The sequence below is a fragment of the Xiphophorus hellerii genome, chromosome 2, assembly GCF_003331165.1.
Source record: "Xiphophorus hellerii strain 12219 chromosome 2, Xiphophorus_hellerii-4.1, whole genome shotgun sequence".
NCBI lineage: Eukaryota > Metazoa > Chordata > Actinopteri > Cyprinodontiformes > Poeciliidae > Xiphophorus > Xiphophorus hellerii.
Window position 1 is genome coordinate 17,522,966 of NC_045673.1, and position 22,428 is coordinate 17,545,393.

Consider the following 22,428-nt stretch of genomic DNA (forward strand, 5'->3'; position numbering starts at 1 on the left):
ATCCTTAACCGTCTTCAACAGCTCATCTCTGGGGGTTCCAACCGCAGCAGCGATATTATCTCTGCAGACGCAGCTCAGGATGAGCGGAGCTTAATAGCGCCCTCGTTTCTTACACAAGTGTGTCACATCACATTATGTGATCAGTGTTCATAAACTGAACAGCTCTTAATTAGCCATGTATGTCCTTGCAAGCTGCTCCTTCACACTCACCGCTGTAGCTGCAGGGGACAGAGTTCATTCCTAATCATTAATTGCTCATCTGTCTCTAAACCAGTGTGGATTTCATTCGATCGCGTGGGCTTTGGAAATAAAAATCACCCCATGACATCACCACTCAGCACCCCTTCAGACTTATTCAGATGAGACAGCAGAGTGAGCAAACAGGGACCCATGCGCTTGAGGTTGTGGTCATATTGGTTTTGGGGTTTTAGGCCTACAGTGTAATGAAGGAAAAAGGGCAGAGAGCCAGATTGAAAAAAGAAGAAAATAAAAAATTCCACGAGAGCAGTATTCCAACAACAAGAAATCCACTTTGTAGGCTGACAACGGAGTTTGACAGGAAGCTTTTAGGGATTTTTATCCCTCGGCCATTGGCCAAATATGTCAGTGATAAAAATATGCACTAGGACTCATCCAGTTAAGAGCAAATTTAAGGTATAGCTTCATAAGTTGCCTGTAGCTGGTGCAGTGTAATCTTTGTGTAAAGTCATAAAAAATTTCCATGAGCGTAATGATTATTTCATTTTTAAAAAATGTTTCACATTTTCTTGTCTTCAAATTTATTTCAATATAGAAAGGCGGCATGTCAACTGAAAATACTATCAAGCACACTACATTAAAGTTAACTTCATTAAAGTTAACATTTATAACATAACATCATATATATATATATACAGTATACACATATATATATATATATATATATATCCCATTGATAAGTATATGATCCCCCTACAAGAAAGACAGAAATTTGTTGCAGATTGCCTGTAACAATAATATCTGTAACAATCAATATCTGTTTTTCCAAACATTCTTTGCCTTTCTGTCGTATATCTAATACTTATTTCTGTAAATGACACCCGTACATGCTATTTGTTTTAGATTTTTCCTTAATGTTCTTCTAGCCAAAATAAAATAAAACCATCATCAAATTTAGATTCTGTTCATTTTTTGTAAGTGAGCGAAACAAATTCAGCACATAATCAAATAAGTATTTCTCCCACTGTGATGGGATTGCATGTTTCTGTGCCAAAATCTTTTTTTTTTTGACAACTTTGAGGTTCAAAGACTTAACAGTTTGCCAGCACATAATTTTCTCACAAGATGTTGATTGACCCTCGTGAAAATATAACTAAAAAGCGGAAAGCTGCGCCTAGCCGGAGTGTCCAGCTGTTTTCCTCGAAATAATTTCAGTCGGTCAAAGCCTATAATTGCACAGTCGTTCCTTTTTTTTGTTTTAATTTGTGTGTGCAGATTCATCAAGTCGCTTTTTAAATTCAGACACATAATTTGACCTTCTTTTATGTTTGGGATGGAGTCACAATCCATTGTCTTCATGTTTAAAGTTGAAGGTTTATGGATGCTTGCATTTAACAAGCATCTTTTTTCTTTTTGATGATAGTGTGAAAATGCCAACAAGAAATGACTTAAACTTTCAGGTCTTTAATTTCTTTGTATTTCTCAGATGTATTTTTCTCTTTTGCTAAAGTAGCAGCAGGCTCCAGATTTAAAGTTTACCTAGTTTAGCAGCGTGTTGCAAACAGTTCAGCATTTCTGCTGTTGCTCAATGTAAAAAATCTCCTGAAAACTGTATAATTCTTTTGATTAGGACATGAGAGTGTGTTATTGAATACTAGGAAAGTGCCTGCCTCGTTTCTTTGTCCAAACCTATACCTGCTATGTTTTTTTTAATGCTCGTTCTTCTACCACAGTCATTTTCACCACAGAAACCAGAGCCAAATTATATTATCAAGACCAATTTCCTCCAGAAAATGGTCTTGGTTGGCTGGAAGTATTAAATACTAAAATAAGAATCATTAACAGATGCTTGGTTTGGAAGCAGACATACTGCAACTGCATGTGTGAGACGCTCGTTTTGGACAGGGTACACAAGCTATAATTGTAGAAGATCTGTGGATTACATCCTTGGACAGAACAGCTGGGAATATTCATGAATTTTGGCCACAGACCAACAGGTTGTAATCTCAACCAGAGATCCCTCTTCTTGAGTAAACAATAAAAACTGCCATATAATGCATTTAAAGTTGTTTTCCAAGACTTTTTTATTACGCTGCTTTAGGGAATAGATTCCTGAACAAACATTAAGATATGAGTGAGTACTTCATTTGCGTAAGGCGGAGACAGCTCTGTGGAGATCAAACGATCTCGCAGCCAAAAGGCTGGGCAGAGAACTGCAAACTGAATTATCTACCTGTTGTGTTGTGGTGGTGTCAGGTTGCCCCGAACGGGGAAAGGAGATTAATATGTCCTGCTGTGTCTCTGATCTCTCACCCTATGTGCACTCGTAAACAGTCTGTGCTGTGTCACCTTTGCTCACAAGCTTGGTTTTACTCAGCTTTTGATCCTGACCTAACTTATATGGCCGGTAAAATGAAGGCTTTTCAAGAAATTTTAAATTATTACCAGAACATATTTTTCAACTTCTTGCTTTCATGAGGAAGTGAATCCTTTTGTTCTGAATCATTTGGAGGAAAAATAAAGAAAACAAAACTTTCCTGTTCCTGCAAAGCATCCAGATTTATAACAGTTTTCTATTCCAATCAGATCTCTAGCTATTTAAGTTGATCACCAGGGCCGTGCAGAGACCTGTGGAGGGGCAGGGGCTCAAGCCTCTCTCCCCTGCATGTGCCTGTTGGTCACAGTGTTTGATTAACTTGCATTGCATCATTGAAGGATCATATTATGAGTGTTCAAGTGCTCAAGGATCCACACAAAGATTCAAACGTAGGATTTTCATATGTGGCTGGATCAACAAAATTATGGATACAACAGGACAGTTCAACATTACAACAGAGCAACAAACAGACTTCGATTTATGACTGACACAATCAATTGCAGTGGAATCCCATGACACAGTTTGGACTTATTGCAGTTTTTTGTTGATAAAGTGACTCATATTGGGCAGTTGTTATTTTTTTTAGTTTTTGGGTTAACTCCCTGAGGTAGCTCTTATTTGATCCAAGTGTCATAGAAGGTATGAAACAAAGGACAGAAAGAAGGTAAAAGATATTGGATCATTTGAGGTGCAATGCTTGTGTGTCGGTGGAAACCAGTTTATAGTATACCTTTAACATTTATTTAATGACTTTTTTTCTGACTTCTTTATAATGTTCCCACCAAAAATGATTCAGAGGACATCAGTTCATATCCCTAGTTTGATTTGTTGTTCCATTTTTATCCAAAATGTGCAGGTTTTTTGACCAGAAAGGTTTGTTTTTTTAAGAGAATAAACAGTGTCATACAAATAAGATCTGTGTTCCAAGTTAAACAAAGAATCACGGTTGATTGAAAATTTAAATTACATCAGTGACCAGAATGTAAACATCAAAATATAGCAAAAATTAAAACATTACAAGGAGGAACATTTTCATAAAAATGTTACAGCAATTTAACTTTTCACAAGGGACATTTCCATAGCTCACTTTTGCCTAGAGAAAAACATTAATAAAGAACCCTGCAAATGTTTTCATCAAACTCTGAGAGCAGTTTATTTTTTCTTCTGTTTTACTGAAAAACAACCTGGAATTTTAACACATTCTTAATGGTTTCACATCAAGCCATCAACACAAGGAAACTACTACATTTAAAATTTCTGGTTACGAAACTGAACGAAATGCTGTAAACATTCAGCATGTCTGGGAATTCACCCACTCTGACATTATAAAAATGAATCCTGCCATGCATGTACGGTGGCTTCCTATCAGCTTAATTGGGTGCAAAACAGAAAAGGTCTCAAACTATTTGTGTCAGAAAAGTTACATTAAAAAGATTCTGGTGACAAATATTTTCTGCTGATACCTGAAACTGTACAGAATAGAATAGTTACTGCATTGGGATACAATTAATTTCTTCACTAGGGCAAAACAGTCCAGCCGTCTGTCTGTTTGTCCGTTTAATCCATTATTTTGCATACTTATCGCTGCTGGTTCCTTTCTTCAGCAGTTATCAGGCGAGAGGCGGGGTACACCCTGGATAGGTTGCCAGTCCATCACAGGCCAACACAGAGAAAGACAGGAGAAACAACCATGCACACACACACCCACGCACACAATAATACTTGCACACCCCCCCAACCCCACACACACGGACTCCCCCACCTACACGCAAGGAGAAGTTAGAGAGACTATTTAATGTTTTTGGACTGTGAGAGGAAGCTGGGGTACAAAAGCAAACTGTTAGTTGCAAATTATGCAAACTGCTGATTATTTTTTAATGATAAGTAAGTCTATTAGAAGAAAAGGTGAAAGTTCCCACCTGCTGCCTCGTCCTGCCCTCCCTGAAAGACCTGCAGGCGTTTGGGCGTTTTGTGTTTGAGAAAGGGCAGGAGGTCTTCTTGCACCTGGACACCCTGCAGGTCAGAAACTGGACACACCTAAGAAAAAAAGTTGAACTATCTCAGCCTACCATGTGTGTTTCTTTTATCGCTTCCTTTGGTTTTTTTTAGCAGTCTACACATTGAAAATGCAGCCTTGCAGGTGCCGTGGCCGGTGTCAGATTTCATGCTCCTGCAGGCGACTGGATAAATCACTTGAATAATTTCACAGATGAAATGTGTACAGCCAGAAAAAAAAGGTCACCCTAGTTCAGCAGTAGCCATTGAATGTGCATTAGCATGATTCTGTTTCTCTGGCATAACTGAGACACTGGGAGTTCGATTTGTGTAACAGATGGAACAATTTTAAACGTGTGCGAACACAAAAAAACAACTTTGCAATCAAATTTCCTCTTATATAGCACAACTTTTCCTTTATTTTGGTTGGAATTATTATTTTTTTTCTTTAATGTGGTGGGAGTGGAAAATGAAAGAAAGCCTGCAGTTCACATGCTGTAGTCATTAGCTTGAATGGAGAGAAGTTTTATAGCTTCCCACTCCATTACCAATCCAACAATGTGCTCCGCTGCTCTTACTCCCTCTGCGCCACTGGTGGATTTGTCTATGGACATTTCTGGTCAGTCAGTGCAATGTTCTTTATGGGTGAAACGGTAGTCTGTCAGACCACTGATTGAGGCTAGGCAACTTCTCCAGGCAACTTTCGGGAGGGAGGAGCTCTTCATCCTGGAATCTCTAACTGGATGGCTGCAGGCCAGTGGCTTCAAGAGCCTCCAGCTACTGATGTCATTGTGGGTTTTCTGGTATCAACACCCCCAAGGAAATAGCTCAGCTATAGTAGTTTATTTCGGCAGGGCAACTGTAAGTCGCAAAGGATCCCTTCATTTTTAAGAGACTTTCTTTGTGCTCGTGTCCCGTTTTAGCCAAGCTAAACATAGTTTAAAGAGCTGTAAATGAGAGACAAATGCTGTATGAGTTGTGATATGGGTTTAAAACTCTGATTACAGAGGTTGACAGTAAAAGCCTATTTCTGTGCTGCAAAAGTTGCTGACCCACAGCTGACGAGGACCGATTGTGTTTCACATGCTCCTGGAGGCGTTCTGTCCTGCTCCCACAGCGCCGAGGCAAAACACATTATCACATTTTACACCCAAAAAGCGTCAGAACTGAGCTTCAACCTTCAGACTGTAAGTTTGTCTCTTCTGTGTCTGAACTCAAGCATCACAAGGTTATCACAGGAAACACACAAAGCCCTTTGCTGATGATTGATAGTCACTTCCTGGCAGCATTTCCATAATATTTGATGGAAGTGGAAGTGTCCGTATGTCTCCTAATCCTCCCAAGTCCACTGGCTGTCTGTCACCGCCTCAGAGTTGTAAATGGTGACCTTTTTTTTTGACTCATTTGTTCGTCACAGTAAAATGCATTATAACTTGTGTACTTTTTTAACAGCCTTCTATATGCAAGATTTTCAGAGAAACTTGAGTGTTTGCTAATATGAAACAACAACAACCTTTTCACACTATCATCAATTAATTCATATCATTTGAATTTCCAATGTAGCCTTTGTGTGTTTTTGTAATACAAGAAAGTAAAGTAAGTGGAAGTGTTTGCAAGTCACTAAAGAGAGAAGAAAGAGTGTCTTTATACTTTTATACACGTTCCTTTTTAGTTGTTTTCATACTTCTGTTTTTATTCATTTACACAGCTAAAGTTGGAATATGGTTGGAATACCCTCAAGGTAAAACTTTCTTGTTTTTCCTTGTGCACGCAACAGTTAAGCACACAAAAACAGAAAGTTACAGGCCAGTGCAAACATTATGTATACAACACAAAAATGCATAAGGCGTAATTCATGCCTGTACCTGCCCACAAAGGGTCTGCTACGTAGTTTTTTGGTTGTCTTTATGCTGCCTAGATTTCTCTCACACCGTTTACTGAGAACACTGAAAGCAACAATTACACCACCCACTTAAAGGTGGCGCCAAACACAAAACCACAAAACAATGAAAGAGTAGATCAGATCATTAGCAGAGGAAGAAAACAAAAGCAAACTTATTTTCTTTGTTTACTAATCTGATGCTGTAGTAGAAAATGCAAATCTCTAAAGGGAGTGTCAGACTCATGTTCACAGACATGGAGGTGCATGTCTAAGCCTTGACACAATGTGTAAATACAGCCGTTTAGAGCTTTATTTTGATTGAATTTAATAAATTCTTAATGTTGTGTTGCATTACTTTGTGATACTTTTAAATAAAATGTATTATTATTATTACTATAATACATCCAACTCCATGCCATGGTATCGCTGCTTTCTGACAGCCATACACCTATGCTGTATGGCATAGGTGTATGGCTACTGTTAGCAACTGTTAGCACAAACATGCAACATACCCACTTGCTGCGGGTATTTTTAAAAAAAAAAGTACTTATGCAATTTATTCTTCCTTAAATGGAATCTTCCAAGATTATTTCCTTTTAATTTCTCAATAAAAGGAAAGAAAAACTGTGATGGATTTTTTTTTGTTTTGTCACAAGTTGTATTTTTGTAGTGCCAGAATAGAATTCAATATTTCTTCTATCTTTCCAGTATTAAAAACAAACAGTCATTTTTGTGCATAATAGTTTTGGCATCCATTTTGATCTTTTCTCCCTGTTTTTCAGGAAGAAAAGCACACAGCTCTTGCAGCTGAAACACAGTGACACAACACAAAAAAACCACCAATGGGACGTTGATTTGACTTCTTGACAAGAAGTCAAATCAACACAGCAACATAACTCTTGTCTGACTTTTTTGTCTTTTGTTCATGAGTTCAAAAGACTTCCTTGCATCTCAAGGTAAAGATAATTCCTCTCATAATACCGTGTCTTTCCTCTGTTCTAACCAAGAGTAAATAATCATCAACACCATCCTGTTGGGCAAGCTATGAATGGCTCACATGTATTGGCAAGTAAAATATCCCTGCAGGAGAGGAGAAGCACCGGTGTCACACAATCTGCTATACTGACACGAGTCCAGGCACTCTTTCCATTCACAAGCTAACAATAAGGTCCAAAGAATCTTTGCTGCATTCAGTAAATGGCTCTTATATAATTACTGAATTGTGTTTTAGTCACATTGCTCAAAGTATATAGGCCATTAAAGTAGTGCTTTAAAAATCGAACACTTTGTTCTGTCATTAGGCCGCTAACACAAAGCTGTGCCACACTCTCTCTTCATCTAAATTAACTTTATTGATCATCCGAGCTGGACAGGAATCAGAGAATTATCAGTCAGGCCCGCTCACGCATCAACTGATGTTATTTTGTCATTTCAGTCAGAGCTGGAGGAGTTATTGAAATATTTATGCAACATTTATTCATAATTTATTTGCCTTGCAAAGGAAATTCTTTTTTTCCCTTTTTGTCTATGTAGATAGCTTTTATCCTCATTTAGCTAAAGATCGATTCTTAATTAAACACGGAGCAGCTAAAATGTTTCAGGGTCTGGGGTTTTGCTTTCTATTTACATCGATAGGAGATAGGTATAAAACCATTCCCAGCTATGAGAACTTTGCCATTGACTTGCTTAAGTTAGTGTTGTGATGTGCAAAACAACTGCAACTGTCTGTCCCTTTTTCACTTGGATGATACATATTATATGCAACCATCCTAAAGTCTGAGAGAGTCCTGAAAGCACAGCTTTTGATGTGTATACAAGCTTTAAAAAGTTTTGTTGAGGAAAGATTGTGAGAACCAGTGTGAAATTTGATTGAGGTATAAATTCCAACATTTATGATGCCTCTGAAAGTCATTTGTGTTGGTCACTGCTTCATGTTTAAGTTTATTTTCAAGTAATACTTTGGTGTACACTAGTGTAAAAATATGCAATATGCGTTAAGTAAATCAATGTTTTCAACTTTGGACAAATCCCTGAAATAATCATTTCACAAAGGATGGTTTGTTTTGGGTGTGCCTTCTTGTTGCGGGTGTCAGCCTTTATTGTAAATCAATACATTTTCACTTATTCTTTTTGTGAAGATCAAAGGTTGTTTATCATTTCTGGAGTAAAATCTAATTTGTCTTTCACCCAGGAATGTGCTGGGTAAGAGAAATGTGAGAAAATGACTTTATAAGGTCGATGGCGTCTAATTGATCAAAAAGGGTCCAAAAAGACTAAGTGATTTGCACAATAAAACATTTTGGGTGAAAACTTGAATACAAACTACAAGAGCTGATAATCAATATGCATGGTGACTAGAGGATGAATCTGAGATGTTTTAAATTGTACCTACCCGATCTTTGTTCAGTCTGGATAATAGATGTATAGAGTAAGAGTCTCAAATTTGTCACATATGGTGACATCAGATTGACCCGATAGCAGGGGGGAGGGGCCCTGGCTGGGACCTGTCCCGCTTCAGGCAGTATATCAGAAAGACCTTCTGTTTAAAAACCGGAGGTAACTACAACACCCCAAATCTATTTAAATATATTATATACACACGCATACACACGGACAGCTTGGTGAGCAAAACCTTAGATAATTACAACATTCTATTTAAATATACTATATATATATTAATCCTGATACTGATGGTCACTTGTTTTTTTTTTGTACTTTAATTGTGTTATACTTTAATTCCCTCACAAGTGCTCACATGTGCGCACACACCCCACACACCCATACACACACCCCACACACCCACCCACACCTACACACACACACCCATGCACACCCTCCCTACCAAGAGGGACTTTTGTTTCTATATGTCTTTATATACAGACACACACACAGTGAGCAGCACTGTCATGGGGCCCCCCAAAAGTCACGAGAATGAATCCTGTGCTGGCGTTTACATCATATCAATCAACCCCTTACAGAGACCCAATTGAGATGATCAGAAATATAGAGAGCCACACGTGTCACGCATGATGACCAGAGGTCATGAGAGTCTTCTTGATGGCTGGCGCCTGTCCCGCTTCAGGCAGTATATCAGAAAGACCTTCTGTTTAAAAACCGGATGTAGTTACAACATCCAAATCTATTTGAATATATATTGTATATTACTATTGATTTTCTAACACCGAACCCCTTGTCTCTGCTTCTATTGGCTAATTCAAACTCATAGAGGTCAGAAGGAGTTCACCTTAAACACTGTATGGCATTGAGACATCCTGAGGGACATGTTCAAAGTTCAACCTTCTCCCTGTCCATTCTGCCCGGACACACGCACAAACACGGAACGGCTTGGCTGAGCAAAACCGGAGTTAATTACAACATTCTATTAAATATACTATATTGTATATTATTCTTGATTATTTAACACTTATTGTTTTTTTTATACTTTAATTGTATTACTCATAAAACTCATAGAGCTCAGAAGGAGTTCACCCCCCAAAAAAACCAATGTGCTGCATTGATGACATATTTAATGGGGGGGAATCATGTGACCGGAAATTAAAATCAATTAGTCACGGGTCATTAATCACTCATCAGTCAAACTCTGATTAAATTTTGACAGAAGGGTGCTTATTAGGTCTCTCTAACTTGTGATTTGTCTTTCAGTATTGGAGGGCTTATTCTGGACAAGACTGTGTCAGATCCAAACTTGATTGGAATTGTAGTTTATGCACCGGTAATAAATGGTGAGTTGCTACTTTCAATATATCCTACTCACAATACAAATCTCTTTAGCAACAGTTCTTTGCTACAAGAATCATATTCCAAGAAAGTTCAAGAAACCTAAATTTTTTGTAGTGTAAAAGATTACTCCACAACTTGTGCAAGGGATGTAACGCTAAATGATAAAACAGAAAAAATATGGTGGCATGATAAGACATGACAAGACACAAGTTAAATGAGAATGAACTTGTCAACATTTTTAAATGAAACCAATTTGTGATCATGTTTGATTGGATTTTATTAGAGAATCTAAAGGATTACCTTAGAAATCAAAATCATAAAAACATGAAACATTGCTTTAAACCACATTTCACCTCATGTATGCGTTTCTCTTTTTGAATCAGTCATTTTACATACTTTTAGGTAGGGCTTACATTTATTATCATTCTCTTTTAAGGGCTGTTGGAGTCAGCACTGTCAGAGCCTGAAGTGAGGGGTAGCGTGGTGGGTATTTACTGTAATATTACCTTATTTTCATTAACCTCTGGCCACATTCTTCAACATATGTTTGTGTCATAGATAATTTCCCCAAAATAAAATCGCTTTATCTTTCACCCTAAAACGGACTGGAATGCCATGTCTAAGATTCTCTGGCACCAATAAAACACACCTTGATGATCACCAAGACATTTGGGACAAACATCATATCAACATACAATTATGAGGGTTGTAATGCGACAGTCTGGTGCCCCCTGGCTACTCCAGAACCTGGTTGGCTTGACTTGGAACCATGAACTCTGCTTCCTAGCAGGAAAGTGTTTCGAGGTTCTCAGTTTGTGACACAGCGCTCAAGCATTAGTAGGAGGACAATGATTAGAAGGTCACCACCAACTCCACCTCCAAATTAGCCTGGCCATTGGCTTCCCATGCAACTCCACGCACTCCCCCCAGATTCATACATGAAGATATGTTTCATGTATGAACAGATGGTTCACGTATGAATCATAAAATGCACATCATTTAGCAGTACTGTATTCTGATGGCGTGGAGATGAGAAGCTATTGAATCTGTTTGTTCTGCAGTATGTGAGGTGTGTGAAATCTTGTATGGCCTTAGTAGATCTATTTTGGCCACATAATTGAAGTGCATACATAGAAAAGAGAATTTAAAAAACTGTTTATAGTGAAATGGACAAAGGTATTCATATGTGTTTATATTATTTGTAAGGGTTGGAGTGTGCCAAGAAATATGCCAGGAACGAAATGACCTAACTTGGAATTGCAGTGTGAGTGCAGGGAATGGAGGAGGAGTTTGTTGAGGACATTTTTCGGTAACACTGTATTTGACAAGGTGTGCATAAGACTGACTGTCATAAACATGACATAACACCTGTCATGAACATGAAGGAGTCTTTATGAATGTCTATAACTGTTGTCATGAAGTGTCATTTGGTCAATAATGACACTTTTAATGCAAAGTTGCTCACAAAGTTGCCTTGAAAGTCCATTAAAAGTCCCATCTTTGCATCAATGTGACATTTAAAAAATAAATAAATTTTTCCCTTATGTTCATGACAGTGTCAGTCTTATGCACACCCCGTCAAATAAAGTGTTACCAACTTTTCTTTAACAAAGACTGAGAAAAAACTATTTCAAAAACCACGCAACCAGAAGAATAGATATATTCTTGATAAGTATTTATTCGAAGACTTTACAGTATTCAAAGACTTACTGACTCACTGATCGCAGTCAGGAGAAAGAGCCTCGAGCAGAACACAGCATACAGTTTTATAAGGATGGTTTCAGTCCATTCACATAGTTTGACAATCTATTTAGTTACAACCACATTGTAAGCATACATACTTCTTCACATGGGAATCAAGCACATCATGATAATAAATATATACGTCATGAGATTGCAGGCAAAGACACAATTTAATAACTTCATTGTAATTCCAAGGCCAGAGAAATAGCTCTGGAGATAGGATGGGGATTGAACTTTTCAACCTGTCAAACTTTCCATCAAAGTGTGATGTAAGGTATGCTATATATCTCTGCGAGCAGGGTTGGAAATAATTTTTCAAAAAAAGGCATAGGAGGATCTTCTTAAATGAAGGGTATTTTTTGTTGGACAGGAAAAACCTTTTAGAGGAATCTAAGTGTATTGCTTTATTGATCTCTGACCAAATGAATGCACAATACAGGAATAAAAACGACCAGAGATCATCTCATGGCTAACACAAAACACTTCCTGCAGATGATCTGACTATTCATAGTTTTTTTTTTTTTGCATTGCCTCTTCACACCCAAATATATCAGTGATGGTTTAAATAACCACATAGTCAGATTATCTGCTCACTGCTCTGTGTATATGGTCCCTGTTTGTCATAATGTCTCTATTTAATCAGGCAAGCTATTCAGCTCCCAAAGACTGTATATGATAATTGTTGGTGCGCCTCCACCTAGTCTGTGTGAAAGTATTGTCTCGTACACCAGCTACTTTTTGTCTTCTTCCCTCCATGTATTAATGGCCCATTGAACCCAAAATTTCATAACTTTCTATCCCTGGAGACAAACCAAGATTTCAGGGTTGCTTACACACTTTGTTTATGTTAATTTGCACAGCTTTTCAATCCCTAAAAAGTATTTTTACCCCTCTGCAAAGATATTTTTTCACCTCGACAGTACCTACTGAGACAGCTACGGAACATTAATGAGTGGAGGTGGCTAGTCATAACTAAGCAGAGATGTGAGATTGGTAACATTTGTGACCATGCAAATGTTTAGTGCATAGGGAAGGTGAGGTTTGCTCTCTATTTCAAATGACGTTCATGTTTCCTTTTTGTCCATTTATGTTGTCTATAGCCGGTGACATAGTAAACTCAAATCCTCCGACAGGTCCCTTGTGACTTTGTCCCATTGGCCAATGTTATACTTTCCATTTTAGAAAAAAAGCTCCTTCTGCATTCAGTATCAATTCTTTCAAATTGACTAAATAATAATCACTAATCAGAACACAAACCAATAGGAAAGTGACACAAAATGCAAAAGAAGACAAAAACGTCATATTATTACATATTCAAGATATTTGACTATTTTATGTGGATGTAGAACCTTCAAACTGTCACAAATAATTCAAGTAAACAACAAAGCAAGAGTCACATAGCACAGTGTACAGAGGTTTTTTTTTAAAGTTTAGTAATGAGGTTCTGCAGCACTTGCAGCACAATCAAAAACATGTCATTTGCCGTTGTTGTCGTTATGTATAACTCATTTGGGGTCATAGGTAAGGTTAACTCATCAGCTTTGACACCGAAGATGTGTTTTTGCTGTTCACATGAAAATGCAAGGGTAAAAAATTTAAAATGTTTAAGGCTCTCTAAAATGCTGTTTCTGAGTGGAAGCTGAGCACAATCAGCTAAAATCTTTACAGTTTTAGAAAATCCCAATCCTGTGTTTACGATGCCTAAAGGTGTTTATCTCTCAGGTGCAGCACTTGGCAGTTGTAAAGTATTATCTTGTAAAACAGGACTGGTGTACAAGAAACTAGTGGTTACACACTGAGTGACAGAATCTTGATACTCACATGGACACATTGCAACCTTAGAGTCAGAATCTTTAAGTGACAAAGTAGAAAGATAAGGCTGTATATCGACATTAGCATGTATGGTTACATGAAAGAAGTCAGGCAAGTAAAGCTAAATACAATGAAACCGCTATTTTTAATTTAAAAGATTAAAAGATGTCACAAACCAAGTTGGAAAGTTATGAATTTGGGAGGCAGTGCTCCACTTGTGCAACAATAGGTTTGGTTTGACTATGAATAACTATTAATGCTAAAAGCAATTATTATAAAAATGAATTCATTAAAATCAAAATGAACAAATCGGGGCAACACCTGATTGTCAGGAAATTAATAACCAAATAGTTAGGAATACCTGTCTGATAAGACTCCGTCACACAGTGATCTTTGTCTATTCACCAAGTCTGTTGCAGCAAACTGGAGACCTTTGGGTTGAGTGCAGAGCCGCAGTCTAATCAGGAACCAGGGCTGTGGGCTGGTTGGTCTTTTCCCCTTCAGTAGAGTAGAGTCTTTACCTTTCCGTGGCTCAAGGCTGTGATCCTCTGCTGATCTTCTGTCTGCATCTTCGTGTTGGCTTGACTGTAGCTCCCGGGACTAAAAATGGAGTCCCCCTTCTCAGGGGAACCATGGGGGGCCTTTTCAGACCATGGTTGTGAATGTGATATCAGCCTACTTGATTTCTTGAACATTTGCACTCTCCCCGTGGAAATTACCCAACCCTTCCAGCCAGGTGTTATGCCGAGAAACGCACCCCTGCCGAGAATTGCATGTCCTGTCGCGGGAGCGCGCATCGCTCTAAACATGGAAGGGCATGCAAATATCGGCAGGCTAATAATAGGCTTTGCTGAAAAATGCATCCCCTGATAACATGGAGAAATAAAGAGTTAAGAGTGAAATAACTTTTTCTACATAATCACACTTGTTCTATGAACTGCTGGTATAAGTTTTATATCAGTAGAATAATATTTGGGAAAAAATATATAGGGCCTGCATATATTGGCAAGCTAATAATTTGCTATGCCAAAAAGGCTAACTTGAAGAAATGAATAGTGAAGAGGGATTTCACCTTTTCTACGTAATGACACTTGTTCTCTGAGCTACCGCTATAAGTTTCATATCAACAGGACAATAGACAGGGGATGCAAATATCGGAAGGCTCAGAAATTAAAATGTATACCCCCGCCCCTACATTAATAGACTTTACAGTTAAGGATGATATAAAATATTCTACATAATGGGCCTCTGTTTTGTAATGCTTTAAGCTATTTTGGTGTTAAAAGAAAAATCGGGGAATTTCAAACCATCTGCGAACATTTTCATCAGACACTGATTGAAAAACGTTCGACTCATGTCTCAATAAAGGTGTAAAAACCGTATTTATTTCAATTAATCTGCGATATAAAATCCACCGTTTTAGGGCTTACGTGGTTAAGAAACGTGATAATGTTACGAATATCTTTTAGAGTTTCCTCTTCGGTCATATTTCAGTCCATTTTCTCATCAATATGCGAGAGTTTAGAGAGATGCGCGTTCCCGCGACAGGGCATGCAATTCTCTGCAGGCATACATTTCTCGGCATAACACCTGTTGACAGCTGGCTCACTTCCCTCTATGTCAGCTCGCCATCTGGTTTCATTTTGTCGAAATGGATTATTAATGACTATTATTTCATAAAGGGCTTGAATACTTTTATTATTTTACTCATGTATATTATGTATATCCAATGCATTAAAGGTCACAGCTTGCCGTGATACTAACTGCAGTTTCTGTGTGACAAACTGTTTGCCTTTTGGAGGCTGCTGCAACAGGAAGTGCCTGACCACAATTGAGCTCACTGAAAGGGCCAATGGTTACTCTGGGGCCCCTGACCTACACTGGTGCAAACTTGTAAGTTGAACCAAAGGACAACAGATGGGTTTTTCTACTCAACTGCCTTAGAGATGAAACTGTCGACTTTGCAGTAACGTATCAGTAGAATCAGCTGAGATAAGTTCCCTAATGCAGAGGAGTTTGTGGTTAGTGTCGACGCCTCAAGGCTGCAGGTGTTCCATCTGTGACTTATTTGTCAGAAACTGCCTGTACTTCTTGTTTTTTTCTATTCTTGTATCTTCAAGGAACTCAGCCACAGGCTGTGTGGTTAAATCTGTATAAAAGGAAGCCCCTGAGCGACAGAACTCAGAGACTCCTTTGACACTCGTGTGTGTTCACTCTTGACGCTCACTGTGTTAATGTGATTTTCTCCAATTGCAATTGCTGTAATAAACTTGTACTTTTGCTCTGATGTCTCCCTCCTAGATAGATGTTGTTTTAACAATTTCTTGAATTGTTGCTCTGCTGAAATTGTCTGGTTCCGCTTTTTGGAGTTCCCTGTCCTCCCGTTCCTGCCTTGACTCCACGCTGGCCTTGAAATCTCACTCTGATTATATTAGCATGAGTTACATACCAGCACATCTCTCACAATTTCATAGTAACTCTAGTCACAGCTCTGCATGTGCTGTATGTACTTCACAATTCATCGTACACAATCATATTTCTTACTTTAATCCTTAATTGAATCGAATTATTATATAAAATGCCCATAAAATCGTCAATCCTAATTCATAATTATTTTACATTAACCACATGATTAATCATTAATGCATACACATTATCACTCGTTACATTTTATAATCATCAGTAAATCAAAATACGAGGTCACTTATGTCTCCCAGGATATCATGATCTGTTTTCTGCAACGACCTGGATAGATCTCACCTATTCATGCCAGTTTTCACAAGTACCTTCCTTTGCCAGTGAAAATGAAGGTTTCACGCACTCACCTGTGTCTCACCGTTGCAGTCCCCTGCAGTGAAAGAGGACATCTTCCTTCAGAAGATAGCTCATATTGATATGATTGACACATTTTCACACAGTGAAACTTCTAATTTTCCTCCTAAACTTAAAGTGTTACCAACAGTTTTATACCAGTTGGCAACACTTTAACAAACGGTTGTGGAAATTTTTCTTTAACAAAGAGTGAGGGCAAACTGTTTCAAAACCCAAAGTACCAGAGAAAGAATTATATTCTTAATCAGTATTTATTCGAAGCCTTTACAGGGTTCAAAGCCTCTGCTCACTGATCGCAGTCAGGAGAAAGAGCCTTGAGCAGGAGACAGCTTACAGTTTTATAGGGAGGGTTTCATTCCATTCACATAGTCTGTAAATCTTCTTGGTTACAGAACAGATTGCAAGCACACATATCTTCTTTCACTAGGGGAGTCAAGCACGTCATGAGAGATAAAGAGACAATACAATGACTTCATTTTAATGCCAACGCCAGAGAAACTGCTTCAGATGCCTTTTCCATGTCATTTCTAACCAATGAGCTGTAGTAATTTGTCTGCTATTTAAGGCACTTACAATGCCTTGTAAATCCACACCATTCCCTGATTGTAATAATGCTTTGATCTATTTACTTTCTCTGTCATTTTTGGTTAACCCTTTCATCTGCTTTGGTTTTTCTTTTGAGGTGTGGGCGGGAACCTGGTGTCCGTACAAGCTAGTCGAATTTCAACTCATCTGCATTTGAATTGTTCTCCTGGAGAGCTCCCTGTGGGCTCCAGAAGTTGTTTCAACCCCTTTCAAACCTTCTTTGGCTCAGGTTTTCTCATTTAAATATTTCCATATGCAAAATGTTCCTTAACACCTGTCTGCTGCATCTGAACATCTAACCAGTGTTTTTCCCCCACATAGTTTGTCTTATAGAATATTTTATTTAAAAGTCAATTTGTTGAAATTAAATTTACCATTGCACATATTTAAATGTTTACCTTTGCTGTTTCAGGTGCACACCACCGATCTGCTCAGGTTCTGCTCCTTTTGGTTCTTCCTGGTCAGCTGATTTTTGTACACATTATTCATGTGATAAAAGGAGGCCTAACGCTGCCCAGTCTTCTTTTCACTGTATTATTCCTATCTGCTTCTTTGACACAGGTGAGTAAGCCATGGCGTGGCGTTCCCCACCGGGTGGTTTTATTGATGCTTTGATCTCTGTGTCCTGCCTCTTTTTCTCAGGTCTTCTTGCTGCTTATTGTTGCTGACTGTCTGGTCCACTGTCTGTGGAGGAGGGGCAAAGACCCAGACAGTTACTCCATACCCTACCTCACAGCCCTGGGAGATCTTCTGGGAACAGCTCTCCTCTCACTTGCTTTTCTCTTGCTGTGGTGTATTGGAAACTCATGAAGTGTATGGATTAAAGACAATAACCAAACAATGAGAAGCCCAGGCAAAGACATAGAACAGCAAAATCTTCTTAAAACTCATTGAGGTGAGAAGGAGAAAACAAAGTGTCAGAAAAATGGTTAGCAGATGTACTGCAAAGAGAATGTTTATTGTTGGGCTAAGATCTAAACCTAACCCTAACAGCAAAAATAGGTTTTAATTTATTCTTGAAGAAAGTTTGATACATACTTGTCTCTAACTTCTCTGTACCTTTAGGTGATAATCTATATTGAACATTAAACATTAGTATTTAAAATACTAATAACACTAATAAGGGATTTACAGAAGAGCATTGATGCTTGCGTTGCTTAACAACCTTCAAGTCCCAAGATGAATAAAGGCCTGAGGCCTGGGGCTTTTATTATGGGGGTGCAACTACGTACCAGCAGAAATGCTCTTTCCGGGCGTGCCGTGGTGGCGTAGCGGTTAGAGCGACCCGTATTTGGAGGCCTTGAGTCCTCGACGCGGCCGTCGCGGGTTCGACTCCCGGACCCGACGATATTTGCCGCATGTCTTTCCCCCTCTGTTTCCCTGTTTCCTGTCAGCCTACTGTGATATAAGGGACACTGGAGCCCACAAAAGACCCCCTGGAGGGGTAAAAAAAAAAAAAAAAATGCTCTTTCCACTCAGGAATAGGAGAGAAGGCATGCTGATCCTGGAAAATAGCCTAACTTTCCATCATCAAAAGTCCTTTTTAAAATGATTTTTTTTCCAAAAGCAACACAACTGTGTTAAAGTTTATTAATACAGAGACATATAGACACCCTTATGACAAAATTTAATCGATGGACTGATTTATGACCCTAATCAATGATTGCTTTTAATTTCCGGTGATCGGATGTGCCCCCCCCTACAATAAATATTCCATCCCCCAAAATAAACATTCCTTTGACATCTGTTAATCCCATCTTTGCGACACATTGTTTTGGTAAACTCCTTCTGACCTCCGAGTTTTAAGAGTAATACAATTAAACTATGAAAAACAATAAGTGTTAGATAATCAAGAATAATGTATATAGTATGTGCTATACCTAGAGAAGTTTAAATAGATTTGGATGTTGTAATTACCTCCGGTGTTAGAATAATTATGTTTTATCATTCTTACATAAGTAGTTACCAGTTTGTTTTTCATTTAAAGGTTTAGTATTCACACCCCAGAGAGAAGGAATTTGTTAAACCGTGTGAAAGACAAAACTTGCTTTTCCCCTAAACCTTGAAGGTGCAGCTGCTTCTTATTTTGGGATACTCCTTAAACTGCTTGTGTGTAGAATGTAGTTCTTCCTTGTTTCAGAATAGCCATTCTTTGATTTATCACTCTCCCACATTTCACTCTTGACTCCCTTCTTTCTCCTGCTTAATAAAAAGACAGGCTCTGCTGCAGGGAGTCAGAACGAATGGTAAACACCTTGGAGAAGTGGTTTGCTATGTTTTCTCCTTCTGCAGAAGCTTGGTTGAAAACTCATAAACGTTGTCTGTGGTTCTTTCTTTGTATTTAGGTAAACAAAATACCTATCATCCGGTTTTAAACGGTGATACACAGCCTGAAGCGGGACAGGGCTGACCTCACAGGATGATTCTCATGACCTCTGGGGAAGGCCGATGATTCTCATGACCTCTGGGGAAGGATCGATGGCAGTGGTGGTCAGTGTGCGTGCGTAGGGGTGTGTGTGTAAGTGCGTGTGTGTGCGCACATGTGAGCACTTGTGAGGGAAATTGTGTCCTACAGAACGGACAAACATCAGTTTTTCCTGTTTATGCAGGGGCTGCAGAAGAAGAGAAGAGCAGATCCACTAGTGATGGATGATTAGGATCTGTGTTCACTGTGATATTATTCACCAACAATAATGTAGCTTATTAGTATGGTGCTACATAAAACCCTAAAGATAAAATGTACACTTCCAACTGTTGTGACTTATAAAGCAACAATTTTACCGGTTGTACTCTGTGTGTTTCTTTCTTGTTAAAACTCTGACATGATAAACAAACGTTGGAAGATGGTTTTGTGCGGAGGATCGGTTTAGCATGATGCGTTCTGATTGTGTCTTAATGTGACTTTTACGAGACTTTATGGAACTCCAGTTGTGTCCAGTAATAGCGGATTAAGCTCTATCTTGGTAGAATTCATTTCTACATTTCCAATTATTTACTATCATTTGTAATAAAGTGATGCCAACACCATGGCTTCAACAGTGAGGAGTTTGTTCTATTCATCTTAAAGATGGAAAGAGTCAATGTTGTGCTGATTCTGAGTAACTGAATGATTAACTGAATGACTTTTTATTCATTTCAGAGTTCAATCAGTGAGGCTATTCATTTTGTGGTGGTCCTAGTCTAAGAAAAAAATGAAACAAAGATAGAAAGCAGTACATTTTGGTTCCACTGGCTTCCCCTGAAAATATGGGTAAAATCAGTCATTACAGGGTAAAAGTAATTTGAAGAGGGAGAAGCACATAAACCAGTCAAGTCAATGACATGATGCATTTATTAAAACCATGCCTGGTGGGAACAAAAACAGTGATAGATGTCTGTTAAGTCTGCTCTAGCAAGCAGTTTATTCTGTGTTTTATCCACCTTGTTACTGGGAGGCTTAGTGGGGAAACGATTATGGGTCTTACTTCCGGCGCCCACCGGAAGTAGCAGTATTTCAGTGTAATTTGTAGGGTTTTTTGCTAATCTGTATTCATGATAGAAGTTTTTCTTTTCGGTTATAATACAATATTTAGTTAAACTTGTTCACGGACACACCGTCTGCTATCAGAGAACTGCTCAGTACAGAGGATCGTAATTGTGAGTTTAATCACCTGGAGCGACAGGAACACAGCGTTACGTTTTGTAACGTGAGTTAGCAGCTGCTAGCAGCTCGTTGCTCTGAAGAAGCTGGTCAGAGATCTGAGCTGCAATTTGCGCCGACAGTGTAAAACACCAGAACTACATAATATTAGCTTGGCGTGATGTGAATTTTATTTTTCTTTTGTATTTAAAAAATAATAAAGTTCATGATAATGATCTTTATCATTATGTTTGGGCCAGGAAAATTTTTTATAAGACAAAATAAAATATCTGGGTTCATTTAGTCCATCACAACCAGAATCTCGAGGTTGTCCATTGCTAAGTGTCGCTGCAGAATCTCCCCACTGGACTAGAACCGAACCGAACTGCACATTAACCTGTTACAGAGGCCAACCTGCCACTTGTGTCTGCCCTTGTGGAACTCGGGTAACTCTTGTGCAGTTCATGGCTGTACTTTAATAATCAGACCAAGTTTAGTTTGTGGCTGCAGCAAGTGTGTTTTGAACGTGCTCCCAAAACAAAAGCGGTAGTTTTCATTGCCTACCGAAAGACAAGGAAACAAAAAGAATTTGGCTAAAAATTCTAAACTTGAACACAGAACCCAAAATGCTTTATGTGTGCTCATTTCATTGTGTGGATAGAAAGGCAAGGGAGAAAAACCCGCATCTGCATCCGAAGCAACTGAGGAAGTGAAGTAGCTATGCTAGTGTGGGTTATTTGGGACCATTTCTTCAAGTCTGGTCAATTCATCATGTGACCTCAGGTTGCCAATGCTACTGGGTGTTTCTCAACAAAATGAAGAGAGGTTTGATTGAACTGTAGGTGTGAAGTTATTTATTGTTATACATCAAGGCGTTTTGAAAAGGTCAGCACAGGGGGTCTTGGTATTTGCATTGTGTAAGAGAAAGTGGATAGTTTGATGTTAAAGAGGACAACTTTGATCACAAAGATTAGTTCCAAAAATCAAGGATCCATCTTCTGCTGTGTGGGGAAGGGGCTCAGGAGACATCCCAGGGCATTTTATCAGCTCTAAAGTTAGAATTCTCGCCTTCTGGCTACAAATGGAACGCACCATAACATCTCTGTAATTACTGACCCACATTTCAGAAATTAATCTGAGAAAAAAATTCCAAAAATTCTCAGATTTTTTTCTCAAAAATCTGAGACAAAAATGTAAAATTTCTATATATATAAAAAAAGTCAGAATACTGAGAAGAAACATCTAACAAAAATATGAAAGAGGATAAAGGCAACTGAAAAAAACTTGACTCTCAGGATTCTTTTTTTTTTAGTGGCCCTAATCCTCTTCTGTACAAAAATGTCAGAAATCAGAGGAAAAAGTCAAAATTCTCATTTTTTCAGTGGCCCTAATCCTCTTCTGTACAAAAAAGTCAGAAATCAGAGGAAAAAGTCAAATTTCTCCTTTTTTCAGTGGCCCTAATCCTCTTCTGTACAAAAAAGCCAGAAATCAGAGAAAAAGTCAAAATTCTCCTTTTTTTAGTGGCCCTAATCCTCTTCCGTACAGAAAAAGTCAGAAATCAGAGAAAAAGTCAAAGTTCTTCTTCTTTTTTCCTTTTTCTTTTAGTGGCCCTAATCCTCTCCCGTACAAAAAAAGTCAGAAATG

The 22,428-nt window shown here is 38.4% G+C and overlaps 2 protein-coding genes across 2 annotated transcripts in view; both read left to right on the forward strand.

The window, feature by feature from the left end:
• The window catches only part of amn1 (antagonist of mitotic exit network 1 homolog (S. cerevisiae)), a 213,512-nt gene that overhangs the window by 176,265 nt on the left and 14,819 nt on the right, over nucleotides 1-22,428 (forward strand). The gene's annotated exons all lie outside the window — the stretch shown is intronic.
• LOC116710700 (solute carrier family 41 member 2-like) lies at nucleotides 9,482-18,513 on the forward strand. The gene is made up of 5 exons (XM_032549878.1): nucleotides 9,482-9,537; nucleotides 10,116-10,195; nucleotides 17,263-17,394; nucleotides 17,578-17,726; nucleotides 17,808-18,513. Exons 1-5 carry the CDS (start codon nucleotides 9,482-9,484, stop codon nucleotides 17,973-17,975), a joined length of 585 nt encoding a protein of 194 aa, XP_032405769.1. The 3' UTR covers nucleotides 17,976-18,513.

Coding starts and splice junctions, on each gene's coding strand:
- LOC116710700 (XM_032549878.1), top strand. CDS start 9,482: ATGACCAGAGGTCATGAGAGTCTTCTTGATGGCTGGCGCCTGTCCCGC. Junction 9,538..10,115: donor CGCCTGTCCCGCTTCAGGCA/GTATATCAGAAA, acceptor TTTGTCTTTCAG/TATTGGAGGGCTTATTCTGG. Junction 17,395..17,577: donor TCAAACCTTCTTTGGCTCAG/GTTTTCTCATTT, acceptor TTGCTGTTTCAG/GTGCACACCACCGATCTGCT.